Source organism: Emydura macquarii, unplaced genomic scaffold, assembly GCF_026122565.2.
Source record: "Emydura macquarii macquarii isolate MOO-44397 ecotype Brisbane River unplaced genomic scaffold, CSIRO-AGI_Emac_v2 contig_3113, whole genome shotgun sequence".
In the NCBI taxonomy this organism is placed as follows: domain Eukaryota; kingdom Metazoa; phylum Chordata; order Testudines; family Chelidae; genus Emydura; species Emydura macquarii.
The window spans coordinates 6,250,829-6,263,366 of NW_027133250.1; the positions used below are offsets into that span (position 1 = coordinate 6,250,829).

The 12,538-nt window shown below is 42.0% G+C and overlaps 1 protein-coding gene across 3 annotated transcripts; it reads right to left on the bottom strand.

The window, feature by feature from the left end:
- Window positions 1-705: 705 nt before the first annotated feature.
- TAF12 (TATA-box binding protein associated factor 12) lies at window positions 706-12,359 on the bottom strand. 3 transcript variants are annotated; one of them, XM_067530766.1, is made up of 7 exons: window positions 12,177-12,359; window positions 8,846-8,928; window positions 5,972-6,223; window positions 4,223-4,300; window positions 3,706-3,820; window positions 2,919-3,007; window positions 706-1,177 (listed from the first exon to the last, which is right to left on the bottom strand). In XM_067530766.1, the coding sequence occupies exons 2-7, from the start codon at window positions 8,912-8,914 to the stop codon at window positions 1,142-1,144; spliced, it is 639 nt and encodes a 212-aa protein (XP_067386867.1). In that variant the 5' UTR covers window positions 8,915-8,928; window positions 12,177-12,359; the 3' UTR covers window positions 706-1,141. The 3 variants fall into 3 exon arrangements, with proteins under 3 accessions (XP_067386867.1, XP_067386864.1, XP_067386865.1); XM_067530763.1 differs by lacking the exon at window positions 8,846-8,928 and having other exon boundaries at window positions 12,177-12,352; XM_067530764.1 differs by lacking the exons at window positions 8,846-8,928; window positions 12,177-12,359 and adding an exon at window positions 7,484-7,501.
- Between the last annotated feature and the right edge of the window lie 179 nt (window positions 12,360-12,538).

Here is a 12,538-nt window from a genome sequence, read left to right on the forward strand (position 1 = left end):
ATTTATATGTTAAGAAGTCTTTGGGGACAGCATTCAATTTCAGCCCTGTCAACCCAAAACCCAAGAGGTACAGATTTAGGAACACCCCTCCCCTTTCATGTTTGCAATTTGAAGAACCTTTCCTATCTGATTAGCAGAGTTAATAGGGTCCAATCTGGGGCATAAGCATCAATTTCTTTTCTAAACAGTTTTAAAGTGAGTTATGTGCTGGTGAAATGTGCTCAACTAATAGCCCTGGAGACTGAAGACTTCCATTTGGCCATGGAATAGCACATGCTTCCTTCCCAACATCCCTGATCTGCAGGGAGCCAGAAGGAAGTCTGGTCTCCATAACTTATCAAGTCCTTGGCCTCTCTGCTGAAGTTGCCAGCCAGGACTCCAGTTGGTCTTAATGGGAACCTTTTGCACTAGGAGCTGGACAAATACCATTAGCTTATTTCACATAGGCCAAACAGCCAACAGACAGGACGACTTTTGGTCACTACCCACCTTGGCTAGATTTCAGCCAGCTACTTGGAGGCAAAAAGGTCTGTGCAGTCCCATTACCAGTTCAAGAGCCATCCTTGTTCTCCCCTCCATTTTGAACCTAAACTGGAATGTCCTTTAAACATCCATACAGCAAGTAGCCCCTCTCTCCTACTGCCTACAGTTTTAAATGAGGTGCCTCTACATTTGATGAGTGTACAGCACAAGATTGTGCCTGGGTTTTAGATTAATAATTTCTTTATTAATGTAAAACAAATGCAAGTATTTATATAAACATTAACATTACAAAGTACTGGAACTGGCAGGAGGGCAAGGGGAAACAAAACCTCTACAGATGCTTCTAATACTGTCCCAAACAAGATCAAAATGCTCTGTTCCTTGGACAATCACTTATACAATAAACCACTTAAAGATCACAAATAAAGTCTTTGTTTCAAGATACAATGTGCTCTTATGGGGGACTGGGGAAAGGGGGCGTATAATGGTTTTTGGCCGATCTCCTCATAAAGTCATAGATATTGCTGCACTGTTAATAAAAAATATATGCTTCTCTGTAAAGCATTAAAAAAAATATCCCATGGATGGTATCATGGAGGCTTCAGCTTAGAGGCAGATATCCCAAAATGCACCGGCGTCTCTGTGCCATTCCTAGAGGTTATTTCTTGGTTGTTTTGCGGATCAGTGCCATCCTCTGAAATGATAAAGGGAAAATACAGGGAACAGAGTCTGGGACATGGTTATTTGCAAATCAAGCCTGGAACGTGACTATATAGGAATGAGATTGAAGAATACAGGATCCACGAAAGGTTGCTTATGCAATACCATACGCTGAAAGTAAGCTTTGGTAAATAGTGGTGATATATCAAGAACTACAGATACAAGCCCTGTCTATAACGGCCTTAAACAGTGTGGGAACCACATTTTAACAGTTAAGATGGGTTCTAGCTAAATCCATTTGTAACTTGATTTGTCTAACTCATGGGTGGGGCCAAACCATAAACCATGCTGAGAAGTGCTCTAACCTAGGTCTTACTAAGGCTTGTACATGCTTGTAGACAGTGTTCTACCATGACTTCGCCAGACCGGTGTTTAAACATGGTTCTTAAAGTCTATTTGAATCCTCGCATGGATAGATCCATAGCCAAAAGGGGGGGGGGGGGGGGGAAGATTTTCAGAGTCTGTGCTTCTTTCCTTGGGAGAAATTCTGTCCTGAGTCGTCATTTTGATTTGGTGATTCTATCTTAATCCTAATTTCACTGTCACTACACAGTTTAATATTTTACTTGCACTGTGCACTGAATCAAAATCCACTGTAAGGCCCTCGGTCCGCACAGCATTTTATCCAGTGTCAGGAATGGAGCTGTCACATTCCCATACTGGAGTGTTTCAGGAGTATGGAGATTTTTATTCATGGCTTTGACCTTTGGAAGTAGCTCAGTAAGCCCTGTGACATTGTTACATATGTATATGGCTGCTGTCTTTGGTCGCCAGAGCCATCAGCCCCACATTTTAATGCAACGTTTAACAAGCAGCAAGACTTAACAGTCCTACTCACTCTTAATCACAGTATGCAAAACTGTGGTTTTTAGACACAGGGATCGCCTTCAGTCAGTGTGAATTTTTAAACTATCCTGGATGTGAGCTTTCTGGCTATTCACATGTATGCTGGCTCCAGGCAGAACTGAGCATGCAAAACCAATCATGCAGCATCGTCTCACGGCCATAGTCATCTTTTGGCTCCTGGACTGAGTGCCTTCTCCCTGACTGCTTAACTGTCTGTGGGCTAAGGACTGTTTTGGGCTCCTCTTTGGAGTGTCAGAGGCTTGGTGAGAGAATTGGGAACACATTGCAGGGGGAGTCTAAAAGAATATACAAGCTACCCAGCCTCATCAAGATTCCTTTCTTCCTTGGCCGCAAAGCAAGAGTGGAGATGAACAAGAGCAGCACTGGTGTCTGTACTGGGAGCTGGACAAAAACTCAGTTTGTACAGTAGAATCTCAGAGTTACAAACATATCAGGAATGGAGGTTGTTCATAACTGAACAAAACTTTATGGTTGGTCTTTACAAGTTTACAACTGAACACTGACTTAATACAGCTTCGAAACTTTACTATGCAGAAAAAAATGCTGCTTTAACCATCTTAATTTAAATGAAACAAGCACAGAAACAGTTTCTTTACCTTGTCAAACATTTTTAAAAAAAAATCAAACAAACCTTTCCCCTTTTTTTAGTAGTTTATGTTTAACACAGCACTATGCTGCATTTGTCCGTCCCCCCCCATCTCTGCTGCTGCCTGATTGTGCACTTCCAGTAACAAATAAGGTGTGTGGTTGACAGGTCAGTTCATAACTCTGGTGTTCATAACTCTGAGGTTCTACTGTATTGACTTCCCTACATTTGGCTATTAGTGCATTCGCAAGGGGCTCCTCACCTGTTTGTGAGCTTCTGTAGTGCAGGCTTTTTTGTATGGCCGGATTTCTTCAGAACCAAAACCTGGAATCCACATGTTCCACTGGCGTTCTGGAACAGAAAGCACAGATCACTGCATAAACTGTGCAGAATGCCCGACACAGTGAAGCCCTCAACATAAGAGCTCGTTAGAACAGTAAGAACTCGTTAGAAATATACTAAGAACTATTCAGTGAATCCCCCTAGTGCCAAGGCTATAGATATTTAGTGAGAAATGGGGGTGTTAGGAAATCTGGACTCCTCCAACTAAAGGCACTTGAAGATTATTTATTATTTGTACTGTGCTAGCACCTAAGGACTCCAATCTGGGTCCCATTGGGCTAGACACTATGTACACCTATTATAAACAGTCTCTACACCACAGACCTTACAATCCAGGTTACAGATAGGTACAAAATAGCATGCCTGTGCATAGGAATAGAAGAGTTTGGAGGAAGAGAAACATAACATTTAACTCATCCTTGGCACCCGCCAAGTCCATTAAGAAATGATGGCTAGATAGCCATCCTAGGCTCAAGTTCATAAATGGGCAGCCTCCTCAATGTCTTTGCTTCCACACATTTCAGTTAGATTATTTCCCTCCAACATCACTATTCAGGGTTTGCCGAGTTGTGTAATGTGTACCCAGATCCCTACCCCAAATGGGGACAATCCCATATCTAATGCCTTTTCAGGTACTTCTATCCCTCAGCTCTGTCTCCTCACTGACAAAATACAACTCTCTTGTTGACAAGGTATGAATCTCTTACCAAGATGCAGCTGAACATCCTTCACCTCCAGAGTGTTTGACTTGCGATGCCGTGCGAGTTGGCAGGCGGCTGTCACCACGCTCTCAATGAAATCATCAGCAATCTGCAACAGCATCTGTTGTGGGGTGAAAAGAGCAGCATCTCAAGCCCATTAATATTGATTATTTTTCAGATGAATGGTACAATCAAACAATGCAATGGCCAGTATGAAATTCAGCCTTCAGAAACCACTGCTTTCTGAAATCAGTTTGACTACACCCCACAGAACATCCTCGGAGATATCAGCGTCTCACCAGCAAGAGACAGGTTAATAAGTTAGAATTAATACCTCTCAGCACCAGCAATGTATATGGGCCTTCAGCACCATGTTTGATGCTGACCAGAACTTGTGTAACAGCACAACAGTATGAACCAATCCCCCCCTTGGACTCATTAAGGAGATACCGGTGTATGACAGCTCTGGAGTAGCTCTTCATACCTCCCATTTTACTGGTACAAGTTGTCATGCATAGCTTACCTCCTCCACATCCTCATCCAGCTGTTCATTTGGATCCACCTCTCGCACCAGATCCTGCAACTTCTTCTTGGTTAAAACCTGAGGGTAAAAGGGGATGATTTTCCACACTGCATTAGCTATCTGACTGGCAATACACAGCACAGCAGCAAAAAAATCACTCTTAAACCACCCCCAAAACTGTAATAAAAGGTCCAGGTTATACACAGTATTGACAAAAGTGTAACAGCCCAAGAACTACACAGATAAACACTGGAAATAACTATGCATTCTAAAACCTAGTTGGCAGCTACATACAATGCAGTGGCCAATGGTAGAGAATAATAAATAAGGCTGTCCCTTCATGTGACAACATTTGCTACCATCTTTTTCATACTAAAATACTGTTAATTAAAGCAATAGTATGCTGTCAAGAGCAAACAATTGCATAATGAGAACTCTTGAAGGGTGGATTGCAAGTACAAGAAGAATTTCATAACTGCAGGGTTATACTATGGGCAAAAGATAATATTTCTGTGGTGCCTGTGCTTCAAATAAGATACATATAGCACCACTGAAGTGCAGTACTTCTGGGCAGAGGATAGCAGCCAATCAACACAGAGCATGCTGCACAGCAGCTGGGGAAGGAGTGAGGATTTTATTAGTTTCTGAGCATCACCAGCATGGTTCACTGTTGTATGATATCAAGGGAAGGTAACACCGTGTTTATCTTCTTGCAAGATAAACTAGATACATTTGGTTCAATGACACTGAGGCAAACCCCTTCTCTTTTGAGACGTGCCAAGGAGTCAAATATCCACAAAGCCTCAGTTTAAAAAGCGTTAAAAAAAAAAAAAATCTACACACAAACTGTGGGGAATTCAGTTTGTCTCCAGGGTACAATGAAAGGCTAAATCAAAGCTACTGGGATCTGAACCTGTGATTCCAGGAAGGCTAGGGAATTCAGACATGATTATGCTATTAAGGCACCCCCTTCCAGGGGAGCATGGCTTTCTCTCCATCTCAGCTTCTCTCTTTCTAGTTCTTCTGAAGCTGAATGAAAGATTCCATTCCACAGGACACCCCAGCATTGTCACAAGAATGGAACTGCATGGGATGGGTGTATTTCTGCAGGGCAAGGCCTGGTGTTGGAGAAGACTGAAATCAGATATCTTTCTTTTTCAAAATATGGATGCATTCTGGGAACAAAAATTGACATTTTACATGTGTTAAAAACTGAAAACAAATGTTGCATTATATGCGTAAAATGGCAGCTGTTTGACTGTGGTGCTGCTTCCTCATTGTCTCAAGGAGGTATAAGTTACCTACACCCACAGTAGGTTGGAGCCAGCAATCTGACTTCAGGAGACAGTTTAAATCTATTACACACCTATTTCAGGCAGGCCAGGGAGGAGAATCCAGCACATTGCCCTATACTTGTTATGATGACCTACAGCACTAGAAGACAGATTTTCATTGTATTTAGTATTTTGTATTTCACTTTTTGAATGGGATTTTCTGATCTCTCCCTGATGTGTATCACTATGAGATTGGATGAAACCTGCAGCTCATCTATACAGTCTGTGTCCGATTCAGATTGTAAACCCAACAGAGGCAGGAACTGGAATCTCTCTATAGTGCTGGATGAACTGTGGGTACTCAACTGATTAGCTTAATTAATGTACAATATTTCCAGGTCATTTAAGGGGGAGGAATCAACTATGGGAAGGTCTGAACAACCCTCTGCTTGCCCAAGATCTCAAGTGAAATTACCTGGTTGCTTTCAGGACTGAGGCGCCCCCCTCCACTAGGAGTCCCTGGCATCTTTGCCATGGTGGTGCTGTTTGCCATGGAGCTCTGTGGTGGCGTGCTGGCTGGTTCTGGCTTTATTGAGGAGAAACTGGATAGGTTGATCAAGGTAGATGGGCCAAACTGGTTCATAATCTGCTGGGCTTTAGTCTTTAAATCATACAGCTTATCAAGATCCTGCTTCTTTTTGGGGTTGTGAGGACCCAGACCAATCAGCTGGAGAATGAAAGGAACACCAAAGTTAACACTGGGGTAAAGATGTGAATTTAGAGATTGGATTTCACTCCATAAACTACCTCTCACTAGCTGTACTACGACCATATCCCACAGGAAGCATCTAGAGGTTTACAACTTAATCTGATACTTCTAAACACCTTTGAGGGGAAGGGTGGATATGGGTGGGAAAAGCAAAAGCTTATTATACATTAAAAATAAAACTGTAATGGAAGACATTATGGTTGCACAGAGTTCACTGAATGGAGACCCGATGATGGTGCGAAGTCTGACTGAGCCAGCCGGAGTACATCCTAAGAACGCTGCATTCCCTTTTCCAGTCCAACACCAAAATTCAATCCGTGATTAAATCCTACAGACCTGTAAAAGGTCTCTTCCCTCTTCTCCTACCCTGTGCCTCTCTGGTGGCAGCTTTTAGGTCTCCATACTTACTCTTAACTGTTAAAATAAGCAGAAAAATGACAACCTCCTGAGGTAAAGCTGGGAAGATTTAACTGGAGAGGGAAAAAATCAGATTATAAACTCCTCAGGGCAAGAACTGTCTTTTTGTTCTGTGTTTGTATAGCGTCTAGCACAATGGGGCCTGTTCTATGATTGGGGTCTCTAGGCACTGCCACAATACAAGAGTCTCCATTTCAGACATCTAGTTATTTGGGAAGAGGAGAAAGGCTAAGTACAAGCTCTTCATGTAGCTGCTCTGGCAAGAACCAGGCACAGAGCAGGAAGGCACAGTTCTAGCACCTGCCACACAACACCAACAATGCATTTCAAGCCTGACCTGTAATTGCTCCCGAACCAAGATATTTCCAATCATATGACAGTTCTGCAATGAGAACAGATACTGAAAAGTTGGCCTAACCTCTAGAATTCAATTTCACCTATAAACCTTGTTAGCATTAAGCCAGGTCTCCAAAAGTGACATGACAAAAGAAAACTCACCTTTGTCTCGATTTCCTTTGATTTATTTAATTCCTCATTTCAATTGAGGCTTTCAGCTGCACAACATGGAATTTAGTGGACTGTCAAGCACAGGCCAGGACTGACTAATTTCATAAGCGTAAACTAATAGCCTGCTCTTTCCAGATTAGCCATAAGGTTCTCGGACTAACCCATGTCATAGGCCACCAAACACCAGATAATTTTTGGATTGAATCTGAACTGGCAACGTAGAGTAGTAAATAGGGTATAGAGCCTCTGAGCCATCTACTCTTCCTAACACACTACACATTACTACAGACCCACCACTTGGCTTCCTTGCAGTCAGATCTGTGGCCCACAGCTCCATAATAGGATGGCTCTGTCCAAACCTGTGTTCTTCAATCATCATCCACAATGGTAAAGAAAAACTCAAGTGATTAGTTCCAATACACAAATAAATATTTATTAAAATTGTTTGAACTATCAGAGTAAGAGGTTTCAGATGCTTTTACAAGTCTTTCACTGTTCTATCATCTCAGTTCAATGAATGTACCAGTTTGTCAATGGGAACTGACATTTTGCTGATAGTTCAGACCAATACGTCAGAGGTTACACAGAAAGTGCATCTCACTATTTGAAAGCAGACAATCTGTGAAGTGATTTTTGTAAAGTGGAAATTTTTATAGCAGGCTATATTAATTCTGAAAATCATATAGCCCATGCATTGAGGCAAATGCATTTTCTGTGTCTGAACATATAACTGGTTGTGATGACAATTTTTGTATTTCTGACTTTTGTTTTAAGTGATTTACTTTCCATAATTAGATTTTGGGATCTCAAACTCTCTCATACCGCAGTTTTCCTTAAATGTTTTTACAAAACAGCATCCTTTGGAAATGTCTCTTCTCAAAGTGATGCAAGCTGAAAACAGGTGGGGTTGAGGCAGAAACATATCAAGGACGTTTATATATAAAACTAAGGGAAAGAATATTTTCTACCTTTTATAGAAAATATTATTTCCTCCTATAACAGTATTAAATTCTTTGTTAGTTTGTATTAATTCACAGAAAAGTCACTCAAAAAATAGTCACACAAGAATACTTAGACAGCAGATATTTTAGTGTTTCATTCCAATGCTGAAAGTCATGCACTGCTGCAAACATATCACATATATTTTTATTTTTAAAAACAAATATAAATGCAAGTCACGTCACGTAACTCTGATAGCAATTTCTAGCCCAATGCTAACAGATTTTAAAATGATGCAAAATCCCTATGTTCTTGCTTTGGGATGTTCTTCAATCATACAGAGGCCTAAAAGCTCTTAGTCCGCATTTCTGGAGCAAGGCCCTGTTGTCTAGATAATAGTGCAAGAAGCAAAAGAAAGGACTCCCGTGTTCTGTTCCTGCTTCTGCCACTATCTCACTGGGTGATCTTGGGCCTCCGTTTACAAATCTGTAAAGTTGGAAATCTTACCTACCATGGAGTGGTCAGAAGATGTTATGAAGTGCTTTGAAATCCTTTGGCAAAAAGCACTATATTAATGCAGAGCGATTTTTATTCTCACCTCTAATTTCAACCTTTGGGTATAATCAAGTCACCAGAACACAAACCAAATGTGGATGCACAGGTTTCAAACTCAAGTCCTACATGCCAATTCATGGCAAACTCAAGCAATTTACTTACAGCTATCTGAGTGTCTAGATCTTTAATTACATCAGCAACTGCTGTGGACCCAGCGAATGGAGAGGCCATTTCCAAAAAGCTTCCTGTAAGTAAATAGCCAGTGTTAACCTACTCTCCCCTCCTCCCGTTCTGCATACTTCTCATTCCCACAAAGAAACCAGTTGTCACCTTCCATATCATAGGAAGATAAAAAAGCTTCAGAAGACAACACACACCACAATACAGCTATGCCTTGTCCTTATTAAAGTGTATGACTCTAGCATACCTTGTCTTCTCAAGTGACAAGGTATTTCCCAAGATCCTCAATGAGGAGGGGAAGTCTCTGTCTATGTCAAACCTTTGTTTATAGGTTAAAAGTTTAAGTACAGGGCTAGTTGCTTTGGAGCAGAGAGCACAGATTTTTGCAACAGTAGCATTCCTCCATAGCAAGACTAGGACCCATGGCTTGGTATTGATGCCTCTGGTACCTGTGTAATGTGTATTGCAACTCACTAAGTATTGCTATTGCAGCATTACGCTAGAAGATGAAAAGTTACTTATAGTCTACAGCACAAGATAACTTGCCAAAACATTCAGAGTGCTTGCAGCTCCCACTTCCAGGAAGAAAAGCTATTGAGCAAATAAATCTGTACATAGAATTTAAAGGTAATCTGCAAAGGATTTTTTAAGAAATTTGGATGTGACTTTTTTGTGCTTTATGATGTATAAAGAAAGGCCGAAAGCTTTCTTCACTGCTTGCTTTTTAATTTAGAAATATCAAGAGTGTCAAGTCTGGTCATCCCTTGTTTTGCTAGAGGACCTCTTTGGAAGTGGTGGTTATCCCAGGAGAGGTATATTACAAATACTTATACATTAACTGTAGGATCAGGACTGGCTGAATCTTTAAGAGATCTCCTTTCTACCAAGTGTTCATTAGCCATGGAGTGAAATAAGTGGTAATTTAAACTGTAGCTAAAATCCTTCCTCCCTCTCAACTGTTCAGCTTTCAGTCTTACAATATCATAATTTCATTAGTTCTCAAGTTACCACAGAATTTTCCAGGATAATGAATACCAGAATTTCTAGCATTAAAAATTAAGCAGACAAGACTCTTTCCAGCCTTCCATGCTCATCACAACCAAAGAAAAATGACAAATTCCACTGTTTTCCCTCTTTGTAGATCACCTTTAAGAGTTTGATTCAAACCTTTAAGTATGAAGAAAAATATTTCAGCATGCTTCGTAAAAAGAGCCTCTGAACACAGGCCCCATGGCTGATTATATAGATAGTCATGGATCTTGTATTAATTAATCAATACTATAATCAATCAGGTTCAAAGATTTAAATATGAACACAGAGGCCACCCATCTTTACTATAAAAAGAATCAGTTCTATCATTTCTGAAATGAAGGGTTAATTTTGAACCAATTTAATAAACTGGAGGTCAAAACACATTATACAATGCATCCACAGCCCTACTCAGGTTTCTCTATGAACACTAAAAACCTAAGTGTAGAAATAAGTTCTGTACCCTAACCGTGCTCCATCAGGTTCTTCTTTTTGTTTAAACCAGGAATAAGAATGGTCACAGGAAAAGTAATATTGTTTTCTTACATCATAGCAGACACTAACTCATTTTAACAACTTATTGAGGCTCCCTGTGGCTATGTCCCATTAACAAAGGTTAAAAAATTAATCTCATGTCCTCACAGAATTCTAAAACTTCAGTCTGATAGGAAAAAGTAGTTGAACAGAGTATAATTAAGCTTTCACAAACATTTAGGGAAATCTCAGTAAATTCCTCAAGCTTCAAGCATTTAACATGGACTCCTAGATGCTACAAATAAATAGCAATAATTATCCACTAATTATGATTGGATAGTGAGCAATATATATTCTCACCAACTAGCAAGTTCTATTTTTCAAGTTAACATCTGTGGATTTGGCAAAATATAAATGCTGCACATAACTAAGGGAAATTGTGTAGAGCCCTGCACCGATACAAAATTTGGATCCACATCCATCTGCAATCATGGTCCATGGACATAAAGTGGATATCCAAGGATTTGCATGGCTCTAAAATGTGTGCTTGTACTTTACATTTGCAGGTCCAAAGTCTTCTAAACAAAACACTTAAGGATTTATCAACGTCTTAAGTATTTGCTTATTCAACACCAGTCACTTTGGACAGAGAGCATGCCACTTTTCCCCTTTACAATTTTTTTTAAAGCATATACATCTGGTTTCTCTTTCATTATACTGCTCCTTCACTTCAAGTTTTAATCTTACCTGCTGAAAGATATAATATGGCATCTCCAATTATAAGAAAGGAAAAGGAACATGCATACATATTCTAAATGTGAGAACACTGAGGGAAATTGCAGTTTCTCCTGAAATGTAGCTGTACCCACTGTCTGAAGTAGTTTTTCATTGCACAAACAACTGAATGGTCCAGGAGAGCTTGCAGATGTTTCAGTTATATGACAAGAGTTCAGAGCTTTTTTTTTTTTTAACTTTATAAACTTCAGCACATGACCTCTGAAATGATTTTTCACTGAAACTGTAGGAAGCCATTGGGCAATTAAATGGATCTGCCATCTATTTTCAAATCTCATTTGAAATCAATTTTTTATCCTTAGAGCTTTGAGGTTTTCCTTCTGTCATTTTTTCCTCTAAGGCATTTACGAGTTTGGATTGAAGATGTGATACAAAATCAAGTTAGATTGCACTTTGCATTTGAATTTAAGAGACCAGGATGAATTAAAGATATAGTATCCCTGACAGCCTCTTGCTCTTGGCTGCATTGTACCCACCCAGACTGGGCTGGAAGAGAATCCTCCAGCAATTATTTAAAGTTTGTGTCATTCACAAGTTGTTTAACCCCCAGTTCACGCATCTCCGGCTCTGCAAGGGGATGCTGGAGATTAAACCCCCTCTTCGACTCTCCATGGGGGTGTGTCTATCTAGGTGGTGACAGGAGTGTCAATGCCCCCTGGTGGGAGTGTCCTAGAGGCCTCTCCTGCCTGGGAGCACAGGGTGGGGGGCCCCTTAACCCCCCCACACCTTGGGACCTGCCAGAGAGCACGGGGAAGAGGGGGGGCCCCTAACTCCCCCCCACTTTGGGACCTGCCTGGAAGCACGGGGAAGAGGGGGGCCCTTAACCCCCCCCACCTTTGCACCTGCCTGGGAGCAGGGGGCGGGGGAGGCCTTAACCCCCACCTTGGGACCTGCCTGGGAGCGCGGGGAGGGGGCGGCCCTTAACCCACATTGGGGGCTGCTGTCCCCCAAGAACAGGCTCGTCCCGCTTCCCCCCAGAGGGAGGAGCCCAGCCCCGGGCCGGGCCCGCACTCACCGGCGTCCCCTCCTATAGCCCCATGTTCCGCGGCTGGATCCCCCCGACTGCTGCTGAGGCTGCTGCCGCCGCGCCGGCCCGCCGCCGCCCCCGGCTCAGTCTACACTGACTGACTGCTCGCGCGCTCGCTCGCTCCCGCGTCCCGAGCCCTCCTCCGCAGGAGCGTCCTTCCGGTGCCGCCCGGAAACACTCACCCCGCGACCAACCACAGCCTCCCCGGCAGAGCTGGCAAGGAAACGACGCCGGGCATGCGCACAACGAGCAAACGTCCCAAATTGCGCATGCGTTAACCCTCCCCCCTCCATACATATACCGAGAGGGCGCATGTACTAACACTAGCTGGCTTCTCGTCATAGACTGCG